This window comes from Neoarthrinium moseri, assembly GCF_022829205.1.
Source record: "Neoarthrinium moseri strain CBS 164.80 chromosome Unknown scaffold87_Wmoseri_CBS_16480, whole genome shotgun sequence".
Classification (NCBI taxonomy): Eukaryota; Fungi; Ascomycota; class Sordariomycetes; order Amphisphaeriales; family Apiosporaceae; genus Neoarthrinium; species Neoarthrinium moseri.
Genome location: NW_026055201.1, coordinates 116769 through 140530, shown reverse-complemented (window position 1 = coordinate 140530; position 23762 = coordinate 116769). Strand labels below are relative to the sequence as shown.

At 50.0% G+C, this 23762-nt stretch overlaps 8 protein-coding genes across 8 annotated transcripts; 4 read left to right on the top strand and 4 right to left on the bottom strand.

Moving 5' to 3' along the window:
* Window positions 1-803: 803 nt before the first annotated feature.
* Window positions 804-5547, top strand: JN550_012518 (uncharacterized protein; the record flags this gene model as incomplete). Its single annotated transcript, XM_049311002.1, has 7 exons — window positions 804-851; window positions 910-938; window positions 1017-1134; window positions 1188-1335; window positions 1395-3679; window positions 4412-5148; window positions 5211-5547. 7 exons carry the CDS (start codon window positions 804-806, stop codon window positions 5545-5547), a joined length of 3702 nt encoding a protein of 1233 aa, XP_049165562.1.
* A 419-nt stretch (window positions 5548-5966) lies between these two features.
* Window positions 5967-7239, bottom strand: JN550_012517 (uncharacterized protein; the record flags this gene model as incomplete). The annotated part of the gene is made up of 2 exons (XM_049311001.1): window positions 5967-6970; window positions 7029-7239. 2 exons carry the CDS (start codon window positions 7237-7239, stop codon window positions 5967-5969), a joined length of 1215 nt encoding a protein of 404 aa, XP_049165561.1.
* A 1312-nt stretch (window positions 7240-8551) lies between these two features.
* JN550_012516 (uncharacterized protein) lies at window positions 8552-10130 on the top strand (the record flags this gene model as incomplete). The annotated part of the gene is made up of 3 exons (XM_049311000.1): window positions 8552-9169; window positions 9225-9362; window positions 9423-10130. The coding sequence occupies 3 exons, from the start codon at window positions 8552-8554 to the stop codon at window positions 10128-10130; spliced, it is 1464 nt and encodes a 487-aa protein (XP_049165560.1).
* Window positions 10131-11309: 1179 nt separating this feature from the next.
* On the bottom strand, window positions 11310-12407 carry JN550_012515 (uncharacterized protein; the record flags this gene model as incomplete). The annotated part of the gene is made up of 1 exon (XM_049310999.1): window positions 11310-12407. The coding sequence occupies one exon, from the start codon at window positions 12405-12407 to the stop codon at window positions 11310-11312; it is 1098 nt and encodes a 365-aa protein (XP_049165559.1).
* Window positions 12408-18263: 5856 nt separating this feature from the next.
* On the bottom strand, window positions 18264-19260 carry JN550_012514 (uncharacterized protein; the record flags this gene model as incomplete). The annotated part of the gene is made up of 4 exons (XM_049310998.1): window positions 18264-18380; window positions 18432-18967; window positions 19021-19137; window positions 19191-19260. The coding sequence occupies 4 exons, from the start codon at window positions 19258-19260 to the stop codon at window positions 18264-18266; spliced, it is 840 nt and encodes a 279-aa protein (XP_049165558.1).
* A 965-nt stretch (window positions 19261-20225) lies between these two features.
* On the top strand, window positions 20226-20871 carry JN550_012513 (uncharacterized protein; the record flags this gene model as incomplete). Its single annotated transcript, XM_049310996.1, has 2 exons — window positions 20226-20721; window positions 20777-20871. The coding sequence occupies 2 exons, from the start codon at window positions 20226-20228 to the stop codon at window positions 20869-20871; spliced, it is 591 nt and encodes a 196-aa protein (XP_049165557.1).
* Window positions 20872-21344: 473 nt separating this feature from the next.
* Window positions 21345-21758, bottom strand: JN550_012512 (uncharacterized protein; the record flags this gene model as incomplete). Its single annotated transcript, XM_049310995.1, has 1 exon — window positions 21345-21758. The coding sequence occupies one exon, from the start codon at window positions 21756-21758 to the stop codon at window positions 21345-21347; it is 414 nt and encodes a 137-aa protein (XP_049165556.1).
* Window positions 21759-22710: 952 nt separating this feature from the next.
* JN550_012511 (uncharacterized protein) lies at window positions 22711-23379 on the top strand (the record flags this gene model as incomplete). Its single annotated transcript, XM_049310994.1, has 1 exon — window positions 22711-23379. The coding sequence occupies one exon, from the start codon at window positions 22711-22713 to the stop codon at window positions 23377-23379; it is 669 nt and encodes a 222-aa protein (XP_049165555.1).
* Window positions 23380-23762: the final 383 nt, after the last annotated feature.

Genomic DNA, 23762 nt, shown 5'->3' with positions numbered 1-23762 from the left:
TACCTTGGAACAAGAGAGGGTCATTGCAATCCGAATAGGTGTCGCAAAGTGTTTCCGAACAGCGAGCTTTGTGTACTTGGGCAAACCTCAGGTCCAGCCAGTACTTAACTTACTCAAGGGGAGCTGGGTACTGTAACTTCACGACTGTTAAATTGAGCGGAACCACCCAACTACAGCACCTGCAGCTTAGCGGGACCAGCGGGCCTGGCTGTCTGCTGGTAACTGGAGCTTCAACTTAATCACGGGCCCACAGGCGACGTTGGCCCCCTGGCCCGCGAGCCAGGAGCCCGGCTAGCTCTGCGCTACCGACCAAGATTGGAACATTTTCCCACGATCCAGATGAGACACAACGCGACAGAGACGAGGCCCAAGGATCCGACATTCTGCCCGTCCCGCCGAGCACGAGCACCAGAACCAGCACGATCACGACGACGCCTTCTCCTCGAAGTATCCCGCAGCCGAGACGATCGACGGAGGGAGACTGCGCTGGCGACGGACAGCTGGGAACGCTCGCTCCTGCGTCGGTTCATTCTGCGTCATCGGCGCCCTGCGCTCAAATATCGATTTCGAACCGCCCAACACCTCGCCTCCTCAAGTCTCGAGGCAACGGCCCCCTTGATGAGGATTGGTTGCAGAGGTAGCGATTGCCACACCAGAGGCGCCTTTGCCCACCCGACTTACCCCAAACGAATGCTCTGCCTAAGGAACCCCTTGCCGTAACGACTGGGGCTGAGAAACGACTCACGACACCCGCCGGGCGTGGGCGAGGCCGACAACAGCCGTTGCGGCGCCGACAGGAGGATATGCAGACGAACAAGGTCAAGGCCGAGGCGCTGGGACGAAAGGCCAAGGTTAGTAGCGACCACTGGAGCGGCCATCCGATAAAGACTACTGACAACGTCGGTGCAGCTTGCCAACTCCTACCAGGAGCTCCTCGAGTAAGTTGATACGCGTCCCCGACATGTAATTGTCGCCTCGAAAACCCGGGTTACTGATGTAGCTCGCCTCGGTTCTAGCGAATTCTCCAACAAAGATCTCAAGAACGTAGGGAACTACGGCCTGGGCAAGCTGATAGGAAAGGGCTCCTTCGGAAAGGTCTATCTTGCACACCATAAACTCACCAATGGCTCCAAGGTTGGCAAAATTTCCTTCTCCTGGCGCCCAGCCAAGTGCTAAGCCTCGTCTAGGTCGTTCTCAAGTCGGCAAAGAAAGACGACTCGAATCTGGCGCGCGAGATACACCACCATCGACAGTTCGTCCACCCCCACATTGCGCGGCTATACGAGGTGATAGTTACCGAGTCGATGGTATGGCTGGTTCTGGAGTACTGCGCTGGTATGTTATAGGCAGAATAGGGGAGACTGGCGAATCACGAAGCTGATTGCAAAACACAGGCGACGAGCTGTACAACTACCTCCTGAAGCACGGGCCCTTGCCTGTTGAGAAAGTGCAAAAGACTTTCACGCAACTAGTAGGCGCGGTATCGTACGTTCACCAACAGTCATGCGTGCACCGCGATCTGAAGCTTGAGAATATCCTACTGGACAAGCACGAGAACGTCAAGTTGGTCGATTTTGGATTTACCCGCGAGTATGAAGGGAAGTCGAATTATCTGCAGACATTCTGCGGGACTATCTGCTACTCGGCCCCAGAAATGCTGAAGGGGGAGAAGTACGCTGGAGAAAAGGTGGATGTCTGGAGTTTGGGAGTGATTCTCTACGCTCTGCTCTGCGGGGAACTTCCGTTCGACGACGATGACGACAACATTACCAGGACGAGGATTCTATCAGAAGAGCCGAAGTACCCGGAACATCTCCCCACCGACGCTATAGGCTTGATCAAACTGCTCCTGTCCAAACGACCTCTATTGAGACCAACTCTCCCAGACATCCTACAGCACCCTTTCCTGTCCGAGCATGCACCTCAGCAGCAGGCCATTCTGAAGCTGCGTCAACCCGCCCCGTTCAGTACAGCCCTGGAGAAGGACTGCTTGGAGCGTATGCGCCATGCCGGAGTGGATATTGACCAGGTCATCGAGAGCGTGCTGGCACAGAAGTGTGATGCGCTGGCTGGTTGGTGGACACTGCTGCTGGAAAAGGAAGAGCGCAAATCGAAACGGAGAGAACGTCGGCGCAAGGAAAAAGAGGCCGAGAACAGGAATTCTCGTCGATTCTCTGGCGCGTCCGGTAAACTTGAGCGTATGGCCCCTATCCTCGACGAAGACGGCGTGCTTAAGGAGCCACCTTTGCCGAGAGCGCGGGGCCGAAGCGAGCGCAGGAGTGCACACTACGCCGATTTCAACGTCACGGAACTGCCTAACCTGCCCGAGATGGGTAAGCTCAGCCCCGAAACTGAGATGCCGCCAACCCCAATAGACAAAGACTCGATCAGGTCTGCCAGCACGTCCCGGCATCGACGACCGATTCCACCTCCCAAAGAAGGCATACTCCGAAGTGCTAGGTCCAGAGGCTCTACATTGCACCTCGTGACCACTTCGGACGCCTTGGGCCTGCAGCCGGTCCCACCCAATCCGACCAAGGTAAAGAAGAAGCCTTCCCAGGTCATCATTGGCACCTGGAAGAACTGGACGCACTGGCTCGTGGACACGACGCGGCGACACAAACCTAACAAGCGTGGGAGTCAATCGACACCCAATTTGGTGGGCAAGAACGGCGGCACCGGCGACAACGGGAAGAATTCGAAGAACGCGAGCCCCCGGCCCCACACCAGCAAGTACCCCACATCGGCGTCCGGCCCGGCAGCGACAACGGATTCACGGCAGGCTAATGGCCACGCTGCGAAGGGCAGTCCGGGGTTGGCACCGGGCAACTCACCCAACACGCCCACCTCTGCGCACTATCCGACAGCTCCCTCCAACGTACAGAGGATGCCGTCGTCGACTTCCTACAAGAGGCAGTCCTTGTCGCCTGGTCCCATGACGCCTCGTTCGTCTGTGCGCCGCTCGTCGACTGGTCTCCGTGGTAGGAAATCTACTTCATCATCGTTGAGTTCTATACGCACCATGCCCCCGCATCACCATCATTCGCATTCCAAGGCGTCGTCCACGTCTTCCAATGGCTCCGTTTCCACGAGCAAGACGCCCCTGGGCAACGGGCGGTCGCCGCATCACTCGGTCAAGGTGCTGCCCGCCACTCCCACAGCCACATCATTCCCGTCGAACATCCGGTTCGCACGCGGCCCTTCACTGACCCTAAACTTCAACGAAGGCATGCCTTCGTATGACAAGGCTCCCGCGCCCGGCAGCCCCAGCCCCTTCTCCATCAACAATGCTGGCCCGTCCGTACTATTTGCAAAGCGAAAACGGAACATATTCAAGGGGCCTATGCTACAGTTCGGCAACCAAGCGCCAAGCGCCAGTGGCAGGAGTCGAGAAGGTAGTCACTCGCGCAACGTTAGCGCCTCTGGTCTCGGGAGACGAAGCGGCGAGATTACCATCCAGGAAGAAGACGAGGAGGCTGTCGAGGAAGAGGAGGCGGACAGGGGCCAGAGTTTGGATCTAAGACAAAGAGATCTAGATGAAGAAAGCATTGAAGAAGTCGATCAGTTCAGCCCTATCATCCGACAGCCAGGCGAGAAGATCGAAGAGATTTACGAGGGTGAGGGCGAAGGCGGCGGTGTGGGCATGCATGAGCCCGAACTCGCCGGCAAGAAGGAAGAAGTAAGCGCAACTGCATAATTAGATGGAGCATAGACACCATTTGTCTTGAACAAAATCCGCAAGAGTGGGACGGCGAGCGGTTTAGGGATTTCAATGATCGAAAGGGACAATTAGCGGAGGATATACCTGGATGCAAATGGCATAGCTTTGTTTTCATTCTTGAACCCAAGAGGTCCTCCATTTTAGCACTTTCGAACAGCGCGGCGCTCGGCGCGAGCATTTGCAAGAAGATTGGGGGTAATAGAGAGGTTGCACTGCTCAAGATCTTGCTTTTCTTGCTATCATGGGACTGAAGCATGCGACAATCCGTAATTGCAATCCTCATTGCAAATGACTCCATTGATTGAGAGGTCTGTATGTATCCGTTGTACCAGTAACTAACGAAGCGATCGATCTTTTCGGACTGTTGACTCTGTTCGTCGTTGATCATTCACTGCCCTGCTATTCACTGGTGCCCTTACGTGAGGTACTATTCACTGATGATATATTAACCATGCATCAGCCATGGTGTTATGATTCTACTTAGGAGTGTGCGAAATTCTAAACTTTGAAACCGACTTTGAGTCTTTCTTCCACCTGCTGCAGGCCCCTACCGTCCGGCGAACCAATCGGTGACTCAGTTTCATGCCACAACGGGTATTTCACAGTGAAACAGAGCTAATTGCTTGCGACGATGAAGGCACGAGCTCGTTTTAACCGTCAGCCACATCTCCCTCTGCTAACATTTTGTAGGTTCTTCTTGTCGCTGCCCTCTTCGCCTTCTGGGCTTATGCAGTGCCCCTCGAGCCAGTTGCGTTCAACAGCACCGGCCAAACAGCTGACCACAGCTCTTCTGTGGCTGATGAGTACAACCATCCCGGTCAACCAATGATCAAGGGAGCAGTCGAATCTGACGGAAAGTTCCCGTGGAGAAACCTCGATGAATACCAGTGCGATTTCGACCACTACTTCAACTATATTCCCTTCACAATCATTTGTGATAACCCAGACGGCAGCAACGCCCGGGCCTACTTCGATGATGACATATGGAACGCCATGAACAGAGCCTCTGAAATCATTCGGCGGGGCAATGAGATTAGACGCGAGAATTCCGCTGGGCCGGGACCACCGCCCGACATCGACGTGGAATTCCCCTTCGCAGACAATCTTCGCTGGCCCTGGGCAGCAAACTACAGATTGGTTCACGGTTCTCGTGGTTTAAATACCGTGCCTGTAGGAAGAGGCAACTTGAAACCCGACCGATCTAATGTACTTGCCTTCTCGCCCTTATATCTCTATCCCTTGGAAACCAATGACCATATTTGGCCATACAACGCCTACACAGTGTACGATCAAGCTTGGCCTATGCCCAGCGCTGGTCGAGACTTCGTTCTTATGCAGTGGGTGGACGGCATCGCAATGTATTTAGGAGTCATAACTACGAGGGGCTCTGAGGTCGATCAATCGGGCACAGTACTCCTAACATATAGGTGAGGGAACGCATCGGGTAAACTCCGTCACGTTTTGCCATGCTGATAAAAATATTCTCCAGATGGGCTTCTGGGGTGACAGCCAATGCAAGACTTGCTAGACACATGAGAGCTGCCAAAGACGGGCGTCAGGTGACACAAATCCCTGGCATTGAAGGCGCCTATCAGCTGAGGTCCAAATCCATAAGAACCTTCTTTGCCAAACCTAAGGTTATCGGTTTGTACGACGATGCTGCTTATTCAGGAGCGCCACCGGACCGCCCTCCGTTCATGCCACCTCCTTCCGGCGGGGACGGCTTGGCTGGAGGAGCCGGAGGTCTAACTGACCTCACACAGTACCCGTATGGCTGGAATGCTTGGAACTTTGCCGTTGCTCCAGGCTCGTATGGAGTTATGTAACAGGATATGGAGGCAATCAACGGGATCGTTATCGGCAACACGTAGGCTGTAGTCTTCACCGATCACTGGGGGATTGAGAGGCAGAAAGGAAGAGATCAAATGATGTGCCAGGAAGACTAATTACTGGCCAACACAAGTCTTCCAAGGAACAAGTGATTTTCCATACTAATTGGCCAGAGATGCAGATGACCCTGAGTAAAGTTTGGGAGCCTTCGCATTCAAATTTTGACCCGGATTTTGAAATTCCTCATACCGTGTAACAGTTGCCTCGCAAAGAAAAAGCATATCCCACCACACATAACCACAGCCACGTAGAGGCATGCTAACCCTCGGGTCCCCACTGTCTGAAGCATTTGGCCACCTAGTGGGCTTGCTAGAAGAAGAGCAAAGCTTACAAAGAAATACATAGTGCCTTGAGCTTAGTCAGTATGGGGCCGTGAAGAAAGGAGACGGTAGTTAGACATACCAAAGTATCTTCCGTAGTCGTCGGTCTCACAAGTCTTGCCCATACATACTGGTGTTAATGAGATGAATGAGCCACTGCCAAATCCCCAGAGCGCAGCAAAAGCATACAGTGCGCTGAGCGACGATGCGCCATATGGAACTAGGATTGCAGCAGTGAAAGTGGCCGTAAAAAGAATCATGCAGAGCAGAACATTGAAGTGACCAAAATGATCCCCAGCCAAGCCTGGTAGTACACGACCGGCGGTCGATGTCGCGTTGGCGATGGCAACCAGGAGAAAGCCCGTATCTGCGCTGAAATTGGCTGCGATGGCATAGGTTGGAAGCAACGAGAACACTCCAAAGATGGCAAACTCGAGAGCGGACAGTCCAATGGTAACAAAGGTAAAGGTACCACTTGTCAAAGCTCCGAAATTCAAAGTCACTCTTTTCCTCCGCTGTGGAGCCAATGGCTGCGAAGGTAGCTGTTGCATGCAGAGCACACCACCGATTGTTACACCCATTATGAGGAAGGCGAGAATCCTGATCGACCATGCCCAACCAAGCCGGGGGAGAAGTTCTCGGAGCATGAGTGGCATGACTACACCACCGATACTCGACCCACAGAGAGCCACACCCATCGCCAAACCGCGGCGGCGAACAAACCATTTTCCCACAACAGCGACGCCAACTATTGAGATGATAGCAGCTCCGACGGCGCCCCAGATCCCAAGCACGAGCATAAAATGCCAGTAAGTCTGACATTCAGCTAGTACGAAGAAGACTGGGATGTATATGGCACAGCCGACCCAGCCAAGAACTCTCGGGCCATAGGTGTCGAGGATTGGTCCAATCTGGATGCCCAGAAACAATGCCAGAGAGGTGAAGACACCAGTGATCCAGCCTATATCTCGAGAGGTATACGCCGAAAGTTGATTTAGTTCCAGATATGACTGCACTGTGCCGATCGTCTGCATGAAGCCTAAAACCACGAGCGTATCAGTTCACGAACCTTTGAAGCACAGGGAACATCGACTCACCATAACTTGGGAATAAGAACAGGAAAGCCCCAACGACAGAGAGCCAGGCTTTGAAGCCGCTCTCATCACTCAGAGCCAGCTGTGATTCCCGAGATCGCGATTCTGCATTTTGTTCCACCACAGTCACGCCTTGCGTGTACTTCGGTTGTAACGACTCAGGCGCAGGCAGCTCTTGAAGAGGTATCTCAATGGAAGTTCTAGTAGTAGCCATCTTATCAAATGGCTTGAATTGGCGTGATTCACGGTTGGTCGCACATTCGCAAGGACCTACATGAAGACCTAGGGAAAGCGAACGTTCCCAGGACAGGCGAATCGGCAGGCTGATAGACTTACGTATTGTGTGACTCAAAGCGAGTAGTCGCGGTCTTGCATACATACATCATAAAGGTCTCTCGATTGGCGTGGAAGGTGGAGTGTTGGGAGCAGGACAGTGTCCGACATCGCGCCCAGTCCATCGCATTCGATTGTTGGTCTAACTTTAAACCAATCCACGATTCTACTTAAGTTAGGGCCGCGATCCGGGTCGCATTAGCCGTGCGCCCTTTGGTTGTCGTTTGTGCGGGTCGGTATGCGCCGCCGACGCCCAATAAAATCCGCATTTGCTTCTCGACACCAAGAGGCTTTGGCGGATTGCCTCTTGGCTTTCTGACGCGTTTACCGGTATACTTCTGCAAGAAACAGATCCGCCTGTTATTCACTGAGAAAACTATCACTAGTTAAGATGTTGCGACCTCTGTGTAAATTGATACGTACTTTGAAGTTGCGAAATTTGAAGGGATGAGCATACCAGGGGCTTGGTGTTGGCACTCTCCGCAGATAAGTGTCACCAAAGCCTGGAATCCAGGCTCCTTATCTGCTTTGCCTGCATGTGCCGACGGGGTCGATTGGTGGTGTTATGTGGGGGGTTTAGACGCCAGAAGTCTGCGCCTCAATTGCTATGCTGCCTTATTACCCCTCGCAACGGCTGGTGTGCTCAATTGAGATGCGGTGGAGGACGGGTGTTGCAGGCACATGCACGTTCACTGCCAACTAGTCTGAAGCTTTACCTATTTTCAAGCGGCCTTACGAACGAATACTATGTGCTGTCAGATAATGGGTTCTGAAATGTACTGGAGGGTACGGAGTACATTCGTCGCGCTCTGGTCGTGTTACCCCTGCTGCTGTCAGCAACATTAGGTCGAGGTCCTAAATTTAGCGAGGCTCGATCAGTTTGGTCTGTTCAGGGGCTGGTTCAGATGCTACTGCTCCGCCGTCTGACACCTTATTCCCACCTGGCGGATTGCCTGGTTCTGATGACAGTAGGAGTCCTACTCTGACCTTTCGCATCCTGCATCAATGATCGGAAACTCCTACTTCACGATATCTGATTACACATCTTGTCCTTATCGCCACCGATGTGTGGTGGATCAGTACCAGTTAGACCAGCGGAAAGCTGCGATGTCCATGTCCATGCGACGAGATATTCTGTGGCCCCAGGTCGGCCAGAAGCTCCTGGATCAGCCTCTAGGACCTCGGCCACAACTATGCATTGGACCACGCAGCCATCTTCGAATACGAGAAGTCGTACAAGTCTACGTGCTCGAGATGCTTGGAAGTCACAGTCTACCGACGACCAGGTACAAGAGGCACGAGCGAATGAAGGGAAACCTCGCCCACTTGCGATACAGCGAACACACCAGGGCAGGCCGGTGGTTCACGCTCCATTGAACCTTTCCACAGTACCACGGCGGGCCAACGTGGCGGCTTTGCTCAAGCCAATGAGCCTTGCCGGCTTCGAGCGGCTTATTGCTGACACTGGCCTGAAGGAGCTGGATCTCGATGCCCTCATCGGTGTAGCCACTGGACAGACATATGGGCTGCCCCCTCGTGAGCAATTAGCGAGATTGTCAAAGCCAAAGCAAGTACAGAGCTTTCTGACGTACATCCCCACAAGATACGGTCATAGGACATGCCTCGACGATGTCATAAGATGTCTCACCAGCAAGATCAAATCTATGCTGGTCCCTACGGCCCTTGGTGAAGTCACGGATACTTTGAGCCTCTACGGCAAAGCACTGAAAAGTGTCCAAGCCGCTATACAGAGTGCATCTTGGGCTGATCCTGATGTTCTCTGTGCGATTGCTATGCTGGGCACCTATGAAGTATGCTTTTATCGTCCTTATTAAGCTCAAGGCTAATCTGATATCTTTGAAACAGGCATTGGAAGGTAGCAATCGAACTTCCGCTTGGACTCATCATACATTCGGTCTATCACAGCTGATTGCTGCACGGGGGCCATCCAGATTTACTACACGTTTCGAAAAACTTATACTATCTTCAACGTCATGCTGGCTCGTAAGTTGACCCTCCCTTGCGGTATTATCTCGAGAGGAACGAATGCTCAGTACTTCTTAGATTTACGAGTCTTTACACTCCGGTCTGCCTTGTGTGCTAGGTGAGCCCAGTTGGGAACCTGTATTTCAATCCATGGCGAGGCCAGAGTTCCCAGAAGTCGATCAGACCTTCGCTTGGCTAGGATCATTAGGCGTCAAAGTCAGCCGGCTGATTGTGGAAATGCATGACGCTACTTGCGATGACTATACAGTCTCAGAGAGTGGCATGAAGGATTTGGAGTCAAGATGTCGCAACTTGAAACTCGAATTAATGAGATGGAAGCAAGAGAGTCAAGCTATCATCGAGGCCCCTCGACGGCCGGAGGGCACGCCCGCAATGCAAGGTGACTTGCGAGCTGAATTGACCAGTGCTGCTTATGCGATGTTGGCCGCCACTTGTCGCCTAGTGGGTGCTATCTCACCAGAAGATAGGACCACGGAAGAACGAGAGGCGATCTCTATCTCTGACTACTTATCAAGGGTTGGAGACAGTATGAAGTGGGACAAAATTGCAAGCTTCTACTTCCAACAAAGGATCAATGTCACAAAAAGTATCATTCTTACAAGTGATATCTGGCTTCAGGGATGTGACGACGCAAATGCCATCAACACAGATTATAACGGACGACTGGAGGGCAAACGAAGACTCATAGAGAGTTATAAGTTCCAAGCCTGGCGTGACTGCATGCGACGTAGTCTTAGTTACCAACCAGGCTCTGGCCACCGCTGATAACAAGATATGTGTTGATCAAGAAAACATCTCCGGCGGCAACGAAAAAGTCTCCAACGGCCTTTAGCACACATTAGCCTGGAGGGAGATAAGCATCTCATAGCATACCGTGCAAATTGGGGTTTCTCGCTAAGCACCTCCAAACTTCACTACATACTGTAGACTCCGCCTTGTCGAGTCCACCACGCAAATGAATTTTGGGAGCTCAAGGGTTTTCACCGCTTCAGAAATCTTCCAATCGATAGACACCGTGGGACGGTTCCTCATACGGATGTGCGCTATATTATCAGTGTAAATGCCGATACGAAGTTGGTACTGCGGTTCTCACACCTCTTCAAAGTCTTCACAAAATTCCGAGCCACCTCCTTGCCCAGGCACATTGTTTTAACGCGTAACTCTTCAGTGTATTCTAAATCTCCGGCTATGCCAACAGCAGCGAAGATCGCTTACTTGCAAGCGTCCACGGCTGACGCAGGAGCAAAGAGCACGGGTTTAAAGCACATCACTGTAGCCATGACAATAATTTGACGTTCAAAATGAGCAGCCCCGGGTTCACGGTAGAACGTGGGAGGTTGGTAATAAGCAGGCTTTGATTCAGGAGGGGGGCTTCGTTGAATATCATAATCCTGAATAGAGCCATGAAAACCAGCCAACTCGGAAGTGAGGCACAGCCGAAGCTCAAAATAGCATCCCAGCAGCAGCATTTGGGGTTTCGCAGGACTGATTGATGAGTACTGCGGTGAGCAGCTGCGCCATACTCGATACAGAGACTGGGAATGTTTTGGTAGCCTGCATCTATGAATCTGAACAGCCTCAAGCATTACCCTCAATGATAGTCAAGGTTTTGTAAGAGATGCAATCACGAAAGACCTATGCGTCTACTAGTCTTCGGGCGAAAGCTATGCGTTTAATGAGAATTACGGGGAAAGAAATGATAAGAGAGGGAACAAGGGCTCACGATCGTTGTATGTAGCTTTCCGAGCCCGGATCTATGTTCTAGAGAAGTTGCCTCCATCAACACCAGAGCGGACTAATCCATCAAGTCATATTAATCACTGACTATAAAAACGCACGGCTCCAATTGATGTGTGCCAGCTGGGCTTAGGAAGTTTGGTGCCAATGTAATCAGTAAGATTGGAATTGAACCCAGGAAAAATGATCTTCAAACTAGAATGAATATTATATTTCGTTATCATCTTCAACAAAGACCCCTTCTTTGAGTCCAATTTGAACGATGTGCCAAGTTGCCAACGCAAAATTGGATTTCCTCTCCAGAATGTACTTTACAGAGACTCCATCAAAGCCCGGTAATGAACCGCCATGTGGGCGGAATGCATGCAAGAAGTAAGTCGAGCTGAAGTCCAATTCCCAATCATTCCCTCGGACACGATCCTGCCATCTCGCCATAGGGTCTTCTGTTGGATCATTAACCTGAGGAAATTGAGGCACAGTGTCCTTGTGTGGAAGATACATGCGCTTGTGGTCTTCGTCGCCCCACCCCCAAGGGGCCATGGCCAGTTGGTCCAAGATGAGAACCTCACCTGGCGACTTCACCAGTCGTTCCGAGATTTGTGTGAGCAAAACGACGGAGTGTGTAAGCCAACCACCATCGAATGTTGTCCACTGATCCCGCTTCATGATATATGCCAGCGCGGACTTGGGCCTTGACATAAAACAACCGTTGTTCAGTCCACCGTCAGCTTGCCGACCGACGACATTGTTAAAACCAGCCTCCCGGAGCACCCGTGCATCGCGTAGAGCGTAAACGTCAAAGTCCAAATAAAGTCCACCCTTGTCGTATATCTGATTGAATCTGACCATATCGGATCGGTGCTCGACGGCAGTAATTTCTTTGCCATTGGCGTGTGTGATGACTGGCACGTGGTTCATAATGATCTCTGGAAAATCATTCAACAGCTTGCGTGTCCACTTGGAGCCTTCCTCACGAGCCTGCCTTATCATGGTTTCGTTGAAATCGGTATGTATGTAGATTCGGGGCGCCTTGAGCATTCGGAGGGCGCTGTACACGGATAGGAAGCTTACGAAGTTGATATCGAACTCGGATAACTCGTCTCTCATCATCATGGTGTAATGCACTATGTTGGGGATTGGCGGTCTTCGGTACGAGACGGACGGTAGCATCAAGATGTCATTATTCATCAGAGCCCTGATGAAGAAAAGAGCAGCGACAGAGCAACCGACGCTCACCGAAAGCCGAACCCACCTGGCTTTCTGGAACCTGGACTTGGGTGGCACAAGCCAGCGTGGGAGCTCCATCTGTGTCGTACTTTTAGCCTCTAACACTAGTAGAGGCAAGAAATTCTTCCGGCTGTGAGACTGAAATAGGCCAGTATGATTTGAAGACAAATATTTGGATGACCTAGAGAGAATGATAGTTAATGTGTAACATTGGGGAAGTGAAATGAGTGGGATCTCTGTTTTCTTTATATCCTGGTTGGAACAGGAAGACAACATCATCTTACCCATGCCAGTGAGGCACTGTCCGTCTCGCATCGCTATATACCTACCAGCAGCTCCAGCACATACTGTGCTCTTAAAAGTTCCTGAACGGGCGGAATTCTCGGCGGCTGGCTGTTAAAATCTGCTTAGAATAATGCCACGGTCCAGTAAGCAAAAATCACGTCTCTACCTATTGAAGACGGAAAAATCTTCGTATTTGGAAGAAGGGGTTGACTGCATTAGAACCAGTGGCTTGGCTAAATTTAGCTCACCATTGAAGTGCGTTGAGTAGCAAGTTGCGATTACGAGACACTCAAAAAAATACGATGGCACATTGCGCTAATAGAGTCAGGAGCCATCCGAATACTGCGGCTGTAAGCCACTGGCTTTTTCAGGCGAGTGCATGACTGGAGGGGTGGCTGAACTAGCCGATTTATAAGCCACAACATTCTGACATTCAGGTTTGTGTGACTTGGGACTTCGCCTTTGCAGAACCTTATCGGGCATACGACTTACGATTTGGACTTCGGTGGCACAGGCTGATAGGAGTGTGAGCCCTGAGAATCAAGTCCTTCGAACGAATCCCAGATTGAGCGTTCACGTTTGATCCCGTCATCTTTATGCCTGTCAGCCTTCCAAATGAAGGGTATGTGGGGACTTGGTTGCGTCGATGTCGCCGACGTTAATCTGAATCTCAGCAGGTAAGCAAGAACAATTCTGGATTAAATAGTGACTTCTCTCAAGTAATACGCTAAGCACAGCATTTGTACGGTAAATGACCAAATTTAAGATGTTCTGATGTGAGTCGCTACTTTGATTTCTTGCTATATTGGGTGTACCCGTTGGGTAGTATCGGTCGTGAGGTGCTAATCTCTTGCAAAGGGCCAAAAGGTTGCAGGGATTGTGGCTTGTCCCACATTGCTTACGAGCGTAAGCCAGGGTTGAACAAGATGATTTCCCTGGCACTTTTTGCGCATCGAAATTCAGTTCCATCCTAAAGATCAACGCACCTTGTAGCTAGCTTTGCCACCATTATGAGCCCATCCCTGGACAGCTTTGAGAACGGTGACTGAACCATGAGTCTACCTTGAAAGGTTACCACCCACAAAATCTATATTCGGTTAGCCTGTATTTAACACCTCTTCGCCTCAACCGCGACCTGGCTCAAATTCGGCTCAGCCTCGCTCAGGGCATCTCGGCGACAGCTCAGGTCAGCACGTCATGTCAGACCTTGATCAAGGCCATCTAAATATTATCATAGCCTACATTCCGCTAAATAGGATCCTCTCCTATGGGCCAACCTCTGAAAAAGGCTGGCCTCTAATGTATGCTGTCCCCTATTATAGGTTGTCCTTCATGAGCGCCCATCCTCCTTCAGCGGGTTGCCAGTATTGACGTGTCAGCTATTTTAAACCGTTCTCAAAGCCTCCTGTTTGATCTCTCAACTCCAGTCTTGCCTCGCTAGTACAAGTAATTCAATGGGGGGTCAAGGTCTTGAATGTCACAGCAGTGACCTTATGGTGACAGGAGGTTTGGTTCAGATGGCGTAGACCATTCAAATTTGGACTGCATTATATATAATGGAAATTGAACGAAGTAGAAACTGTAGAGCATTTCATTCTGGTACTGAAGTCTATCGCAAAACGAATTGTTCTACTTTTCCGGACTAACCATCCTCGATCCTCTTATTCCTTGCCAATCTCCCCCTTGCAACGTGCACCATCGCCTGTGCTTTTACTCTTAGTCGACTGCAGTACTGAGTACTGATGGATTTGAAACATTCTCACTATCTTCCATCTGCTCAGCCACAATGCAGCATAATACAAATGACGTATTCCAATTTTACCATGTGCAGCGAACCACCCATCCTAATATCTGAATCCCTACGCACCAAGCCGAGGTTTCCAGTATCTCTGAAGAAGAAAATATTTTTCCGTTACAGTTCATGGATTCATCCGGGCATTCATTGTTACAGAGTCATGAAGCCAGTTAGCAATTTTCGGCAAGAGAGACCCCGTCTTCCAGCCCAGGACCGGACTGATACCGCCAGAGCGGATCCCGGTGAACACCACCGTCTCGTATCAGATTTGGCGGTGCTGAGACCCAGGAGACCTGACACCCTATCCTTGTTGACCTCAAGGTATACCAAAACCTCTTATATTACTTGGATCAATTGGATGAGCCTAGATCATTTGAAGGCAGCAGTCCACATTAGTCTTTCATTGCGTCAATTGGTGCAACACTCCAGTCCAAAACCCAGGATGGCAAGCCATGAACGATATGGGGAATGCTGACACTGCACATGATGACCTTGGCGTCTAATGACTTCATGAGCGTTTTGGCGACAGATGTGAACACTTTAGTAGCTGAGAGACATGAATCCGGTGGAACTTCAAGTGTCTTGGTCAAAACGTCCAAATGTCCAAATTTGATGTCGTTTTTGTCGTTTTGAATTCGGTCATGTAGCGTCAACATCATCCTCTGGTGGCCCATTTCCAGCAGAGGTAGGATTGCAGAGACCTTATCCCCAGGATTGGTTGCTTAGAATTGTCTTGATGAATGAAGCATATTAAGTAATCACCGAGCATAAAGAATGAAATCCCAATCGAAATCGAGCCCCATTTCCCGCGGGTACCTGAATGAGTATGGAATCGTGGCGAAAGCATCTCTGTCGACAATTACGTGATGCATGCTTTGTAGTGCGGCCCAGGATATCGACCGGTCGCCACAGACAACAATAGCATCGATTTCAAGGCCTGCCTCTTGTACCACTCATACAAGATGGAATTGAGAACGGTCTTCGATAGACTCTTTGCAAGATGGTGATGGCCGCTGATGGTTTGGCTCGCTGCAGATAAGCAACGGCCTTATCTAGTTGAGTGATTCAGGAAACCGCAATGTCACTATCGTGTGCACGGTCCACAAAATATACCACAACTCGTGATGCTTTCGCGTATATTTGTGATGTTGAGCTGGTGGTTCCGTTCCTGTATTAGGCATAGAGTGATGCACAAAGTGTCGATATATAAAACAGTTGCCGTACCAACCTGCTGAAGGCACACGAGTGCGGCTAGACAATGAATTGCAGCGGGCACTGGAATAGCATGCTCGTAGCCTCTTTGCCTATTGGACGCTGACCACCAAAGATGTATCACCCTATATTGAACTGGAGTGGTGCTCCGGGACAGTGTTATCCCAGATCTTCCCTAACAGCCAAAGCAGTCTTCAACGTCAATACAGACGGATCTGACGTGCTTTATCTAATAGGACCCGACTAATTAAAAAATTTATACCTCCCGTAAAAAACACAATAAAGATTGTCGGTCGACAGAACGCTAGGGCCAATTATGTGGGGAAAAGGAGCGTTGTCTTGTTAATCCACACGCGGCAAAGAAGACTATATAGGAAATAAAACGTAACGCCACACTAAGCCACTTAAACCAAGCCACATCACCCAAGCTCAATGTATAAGAGACGGCTTCGTAATTTGGATGATTACGGAGAGTGCAGTTTGGAGAGGCGGACTCTAATGGGGCCCAGTGTTACGGGCTGGCTAGTGCAGGTGGTTGTTGTGGTGGGGGGACGAGGGGTGATCCACCCACCTGTACATAGCAGACGCTACAACTGTGGAGAGAGCTCTTCTTTCCTTTCGTTCCCAGCTTTAGATTTTTTGCAATACTACAGGATTTGCAGCACAGCCTCGATCCTCCCTGTGGTGCCGTGACACCCACCTTCTGACCATGTTGAAGCTCAAAGAGATGAAATGAATTGTTAGATTTGAGACACATTTCGGGACAGACCACTGTCTGAGCATATACATGGCGAAAGCATGCAGTTTATGAAAGAATAGAATAAGTTAAAGACTGCCAGACTTTTGGATTGTCCACGTAACTTTGGATTGCCGATGTTATATGCTGCACTGTAAAAGCTACCGTGTGCAACAGTTTTGGCCAATGTTCGGTGAGGAGAGTCTCTTAGTAAACCGGGTGTTTAGCTGGCTTGGCCATATCTCATGCCTCTTCATTTGTGGCGCAGGTCACTTACCGAACCTAACGATCTTCGAAGAGCCTTTTCTGAGTCGATTTCGGTTAAAGAGGGTTACTTATTCGTGGAAAGAATCAAAACGAAAAAAAACCATATTTTCATATTAGTCTCTACTGTTAGATGGCTTAAGTACTAGTCAAGTCCAGGAGCAGTCTCGCAGATTCTGAGATGGTCAGGAAGGATAGCTTGGTATTTAACTGGAGTGATGCTCCTGGGCCATATTCCCCAAGTAACACAACCTCAGCCAACGCAGTTCTCCTCGTCAGTGTCGACGAATCGAACGTACATTGTTCGTGTGGCTAAGATAGACGTATAAATCGACGGTCGCCAAACCGAATAGTCGTGAAAATGAAGGCAAAAAGTGCGATGGTCTATTAAAGTCTACGGAAAAGGGGGAAATTGAATAAGTAAAACGCGAAAAAGCACAGCCACAATTCTATATCACGTCTCACCAGCCCGAGCTCAGTATCTCGCCGCATACTCGACCACGTTATACGTGAAATTATCGATGAACCTCGATTTGCCTTTTTTCAAGACTTGCAGACAATAACGAAGCCGCAAGGGCAAAGCCAGCCGACGTGGCTCCTGCTATGCCGTGATAGATCTAGGACGATCATGGTTGTAGCAGTAAGCGACCTGGATGAGCTTTTCTCTAGCGGGCAGCCGGCCACGTGCCATATTATGCAGCAAGCCATCACAGATTGCACAGGAGCTTGTCTGAATCGACCATATTGCCACGGCTGGCAGACTGGATAGAACGTAGAGTGTCGTTGTCTCGATCCGGAAGACAAATCTTAGAATAATTCTCGGCCCTCGGCGCGTCCACCGAGGCCGCAGCACGGCATACTTCCTTCCTTGCGACGGGGAGGACATCTAACGGCGGCGATATTTGACTGGGAGTCCATATGGCACCATCGTGCCAGATCCTCTACCCAATGCCTTCTGTCCTGGCTATGTTCATGCACTCTATATCGGTAGAGTCGCTTGTAGAGTTCAGATGGCATGCCGAAACCCCTCTAATTCCATTAATGCGAGCCTAGCCGCGTCGAATTGGTGGCAACTAGGCTATCAGACTTGAGGATACACAAGAATATTGCCGTGTACCGAAACAGTACTACCACAAAGTTCTATACATCTCAACCAACTCCAAAGTTGCAGTTTCTACGCACAAGTATGAAGTATTACAAAGTTCCGTGCTGGTTGCCGATCCAATGTGTCCAGGTAGAATCGAGTCCTGACGGGAAGGGTCCATCAGCGTAATTTTGTCATGTAGTCATACATGTTGAACTTTTATATTCAAATATGTTGATCGTTTTTCAGAAGTAGTGCGACCCCGCTTGGGTTTGATGGAAAGAAATCTTTGATCCATGCCAGTATAAGCTGCCGTCTACTGTTATAACGCCGCTTTACTACCCTTATGCTCATACACCATCGTTTCTTGTTTGTTCCTTCTTAACTGCTCATCCATGCATACTTAGCATTAGCAACAGGCACCCCAGCTCCCTTTAGCAGAGTAGTAGCTTTCTCCTTCGTTGAGCTTCTTATCAAATCAATGTCAACGGTCGGCGAGACAAGTGGTGTTAATAGCCATGCCAACCCGTCAAGTAATAGCGATTGCTAAGAATGTTACTACTGGATCAGAGCGGGTTCCTGTGATGTTGTATTTACCTCATCTGAGCTGAAAACGGCTTCGAAATTTTCCCATCCAACTGTCCCAGGACCATTAGTGTTACGCAGCTCGCTACTCTGTATATTGGAGCTTGTTCCCTTATTTTTGAGGCCAAGTTCACTACAGACCTTAACCAGTGACTTAAACTCATCTTCAGGAATTGTACCACTGTAGTCGGCCGAGTTCGACGACGGCAGCTCTTGGACCGGAATGATTGGAGGGCCACACTCAATTACTGTTGGCCGAGACTCCGGACGCCTGTCATTGAAGCTAGATACGAACTGATGAGCTTGTAGCAAGAACTCATCATCCGCTTCAGTTCTCTTTTCGCCTTTCTTAGCATCGATGCCGCTCGACATTTGCGTTGACCGCATGCTCTGGAATAACAAAGATCGCAGCCCATGTGCTTGCTTCTCTAGTGAACCAGTCTCGCGGTTGGTGATGCCAATAGGCCGGCCTACCTGTTCATGCCGCTGTAATAGGATAGAGAGAGCCATGCGCATGGAATCGTTTCCTAGCGGTGATCTGGGCTGGTTGAGATACGGGAACGAGCTGAGCCGCAACATGCATCGATGCATGAGAGGCCTCATTATCTGGAGGTCCGCCTGCAGGTGATCCGGTAGTGTAATAGCAAGGAAGTCTGCCAAATTGGACTCTGTCCAGCCTTTGAGCGAAGGTCAGTGCGGTTCTTTCGATATTCGGCTCTCGAAATCTTACAAATTGAGTCTTCTGCTGTCGTCCCAAACTTGGCCGTTATAGCCTCCAACCACTCTGCTTCTGGCTCGGAGATACACCCGGAGGCGAAAAGAGTGCGAAATCGTTCTTGGAATTGCTCTGCTGCCAGGTTAGTGTAGCTCCCACTCTCCCAACATTCCCTTGAACTGTACCAAGTGTTTGCACCTTGGGCCACAGCGCGGTATTGCCCTGCTGTAAACTTGACGACGATGACTGTCCCATGATTCTGACGTCGGGGTTAAAGTGCGATAGGTCAAAAGAATTGAGACTCGTGCTTGTACAATGATGATGATGCAGTCATGGAATGGCAGCAATATGCAACCTGGTGCCTATTTACGTGGAGCCAAGGGTCTGCGAGATGAGTAAGTTGCATTGTCTGGTTCCAGTCACGTCATGTTCGGCAAGCTGAGGCACAGCTGTCTTGGCGGCGCCAAGCGAGCATCACTACCCCGGGGCCAGATCTACAGCTATACTGGTGTGGGGCGGACTAGTGCGCAGTGACTAAAATCCCACAGAACCCTAATCCTACAGCATCGTACGACTACTAACTAGGGGGCGAAACCTGTGCCGCAAATCGCTAACTAACCGAGATACTACTAGTCCATCACTTATTGAATCATTGGTTGGCAGAATAGTAGGATAGTACTATTCTTAACACAAGCCTGATAAGCGTTTTCTTGCACCGCCCACTTCGCAGACTTGAGCAGGATGGACTGTACTACATTCAGACCATGCAAAGGAATTGGCGGCATCGACCGGCCCCGTAGGCGACCTTGCTGATGTAGGATGCACTATACTGTCATTCGGACTTTGCAAAGGAACTAGTTTTGTTGGTCAAGCCCAGATGCAGCTTCCCAGAGCTCAATGCACTGTTTATAGCACCCGGCAGGCTTGGAAGCCCTGAAGTCGTTCCTCCTTCCTTCCAGCATCATATCCACGAGAACCCGGACCAGGAACTCAGCCTTCTCCATGTCTCTGGTCCACCAAGTCACTATTCTTAGGTCATGCTCTTGGAGTTCTGATACTCCGGGCTGTTTGGAAATACTATAATAATGGCCAAATGAATCCTGAAGCTGTGATCAAATCAGAACATCCCACTACAATACACTACATCGTCATTGCAGATAGAATACAGAGCTCATTGCGATTTCCCTTGTCATTATTTTCAAACTCATCAATCACGCAACATGCATCCTTTCAGGTTCTTATTCGCTATACTCTCCGTCTTCACTCTTTCTGTGGCCGGCAGCGCCATCGTCAAGAGAACTCCCGGCACTGACAATTACGCCGTCCTTACAGCTGCATTACAGAAAGCTGGCAAGCCCATTGACCCCAACAAGCGATACGGGTTGTATGAATACTTTGCCGTTGATGGTCAGTGGAACTGCAATAAGTACTTCACTCACGTTGCTCTGGTCATCGGCAACATCGTGACCGGGTCCAACGGACCCGAGTTCCGTGGCCAGCAGTTTGAGATGCGCAAGCGTGGCGACGGTGGCAGCGGCGGCATCCAGGGCGAGCAGACGGTTGCTCAATACGAGGAGAACTGGTGGGCCAACCACTACCACCCCCTCGATATGTATGGCAACAAGCTGCCTCAGTGGATTGCGAATGCCCATAAGCACGTTTATGAGCTGGCCGGAGAAGTCGGAGAAAGCCCTTTCCTCGAGATTCGCGGTCTCGGTAGGTTTGATGAACCGCCGCTCTCTCTTAATTTTGGATACTTATAAGCTTACAGGAGCTGACTACATCCGCGACCATCCCACTTACAATGTTGTAACGAATAGCTGTCAGACATACGCCGGATGGTTGTTCAAGCAGGTCAAGAAATAGGGAATGATTACCATAGGCCACAGTTGGATAGTCCTCATGGCGGGTTGGTACCACGGGGTAGGAGCCGGGGTGTTTTCGTGCGCATTCGAAATTATCAGGCAATAAAAGATAGAACAGTTTCATCAACTGATTGACCATGATAGACTCAATGAAAAGGGGTTTCCTATTATAACTTACGATTTCCTACTTCTAACATCCCATGACACTCTGATTACAATGAAGGTAAATTTTTCAAAGCCTGGGAATTCCGCGCCGTTTGTCTTGTGAAACAGCAAAGTCCCAAACGCTGTTCTTGGCTCATTGACATGATATGCATGCACAGTTGAGATTTTCATAAGAAGAGTCTTTCAAGGCAAGGTGTATCGAAAAGTCGGTATGTGCACTCAGATAGGTAATGTGACGCTTGCCCAATGCCAGGCTTGGTCATTCATTCGTGAAGTGCTATTTTATTCAATAGAGCATATGAGTATCATTCAATTGGCTATCTGTGCTGCGCTTTTCGAGCTAGCCTCCACTATCTTCATCAATACAGCCCGTCCTAGCCATTGCAATCCCGCTTGCAGATCTTGACTCTTGGTGGTAAAAAGGCCCAATGCCCACCAGAATCCCAGACTGCCCCAAAGCAAGCCAACGGTCGGCTGAGAGTTGGCCAGGGTGAAGAAGACAAGTGAGGGAGTGCTTGCAACGGCGATTGCGAGATATTGTAGCATCCCGCGAGAATTTGCAGCGGCATTCCATGCCAGAAATGGGGTTCCAAAAGACAGGAACATGCCTTGTAGAAAATTGAAGCCCTCTGCAATGGGACCATCGCCTGGGTAGCGAATGGGGGCCGAGTCAAGATAGTATACTGCAAATAGAGAAGATACCAAAGCTACAGCGGGAAGCATTCTGATGCCCCTCGGGCGGACGCTTGTATGCCCCCTCGCTGGCATTGAAGTGGTGGTAATCTTATTACAATATCGCAAGTCAGTTGCACAGCTGCACGAAAGGTTTCTAATTTGCGATCGTACCTGACTTGACATCCTGTGATACGGTCAGTTGCGTCTGCGATTCAATTTTTTCTGTGATTTTCCAAATCACGAAATCGGAATCAAATGAGACCACTAAAAAAAAGGAAAGTGACGTGTTGCCGCACACATTGGCTCCTTCCAGAACCGATAGCGCGGCTAGTTATGTTGAGAGCCAAGCGCGTAGGCACTGCGCAACCCTTTGACATGTCTTTATTGTTAGCGGGCAGGCAATATTGTCGTAGGTAATGGTGGGTATTGGATTCGCTGCCAAGTTTTTTTCAGTCGATCATGCTGCAAAGGTTGACGGCAAAAAAGCACTGCGGAAAATACCGGTAATAGTAACTGGCTAGTGTTGCAGGGGTAGCTGCAGCTACAGGGGCCCCCCACAGCGCCATGATCCTGATTCCAAGGCTGTGCGGATCTGTTGATTTGACATACTTGACATCAGATTGTAGAGGAATCATACTATTAAGACCCTGAAATAGTGTTGCCGCACGATCCTGTGGGAGTTAGTAACAGTTGCTCAGCGCTAATTGGGAGAGTAGGAGGCGGTGCCGAGGATCCAACTGCCTTTTTGCGGATATCCGAAGCCAACAGTGAGAAATAGAGCATTCGACCTTTGGCTATTTTTATCCTGGAGGTGCAGTATGCGGTGCTATGGTATATCCCATAGATATGTCTGGGCTACTTGACTGTCCCATTATCCAGCTTTTGGTTTGAGCATGCGTTTTCTCAACCAGCGATCTCAACGAACCAACAGTATCAAACATTCCTGCTCATCTTTGTCTATTGTTTAAATTATTGTGCTATTCTAGCCTTTCCAAACATCATGTTGTCTTTGAAGGCGTCTCTTTTTGGCCTCCTAGCGAGCCTGGTCCTGCCGTCACTCGCCACCGACCGAAACATTGGCTGCAGCAAATGTCTCGGCGCGAGCAAGGACGCCGTTCGTTATGGCTGCTACCAGAATTGCGGAAAAGCCTTCAGTTCAGCGTCGCACGAATTTGGCGTCTGCCGCGACTACTGCTCCAAGTTCGTCTTCGATCATAGTTGCTGCTCAGGTTCTTGCCCGAGCGATGCCAACACGTGTATGAACAACTTCTACCCCCCAGATGATCCCACGAAGAAGCTCAGACGTTCGGCTGAGGGCGAACGGGGTCACGCTAGAGACTTTGTGCCTAGCTCAGATGTCACCGCGGTTGCAATCCGCCACTCTGAGACGGACCTTGTTGAGGCCAGAGACGCTGGTCAAATCTGCTGCAAGACTGCGTCGGCGATCATCACGGCTTCATCATTCAAGTTGGCACCTCTCCTAAACGAGCAAAGATGGAACGACGATGTCGGTGCTGGATTGGTTTTGATTTCTACCGGCGTGGCTCTTTCGTTTGCATGCAGTAAGACCTTCCAGATCGACTGCTTGTTCACTGTCCCCGCAGCACATGGCGCCGCTGCAGACGTCCCTCTTGGCGGAGGTCCTCTTCCTGGCCGGAATGAGCTGTAAGCGAACGATGCCGTTCGCATGTGCAACAATTTGGAGGACAAAGAAACGGGAGGGAACGGCGTGTGCGACGAATCATAGACTTGCCATTATATAGGGAAATTTGAAGTTTTACCAATACAATTGTCATAGGATTCGTCTCAGATCTGGGAGGTACTTGAAAGCGATATAGAGAGGTGTGTATATGCACTACGCTGACTAGTCTGACAATCGAAGAACACAATATTAGTGGGCCCATGTTCACCAAAATCACTTGGTCCATCATTTTTCGAGTATAATTGCGGAACTAGACATCCCTCGTTTATATCACCACATTTCAGCAAACCCATGATACTGCAAGGAGAAACATTCGCCAGGTCTTGTTGGTAGGCTGTAATCAGATCGCG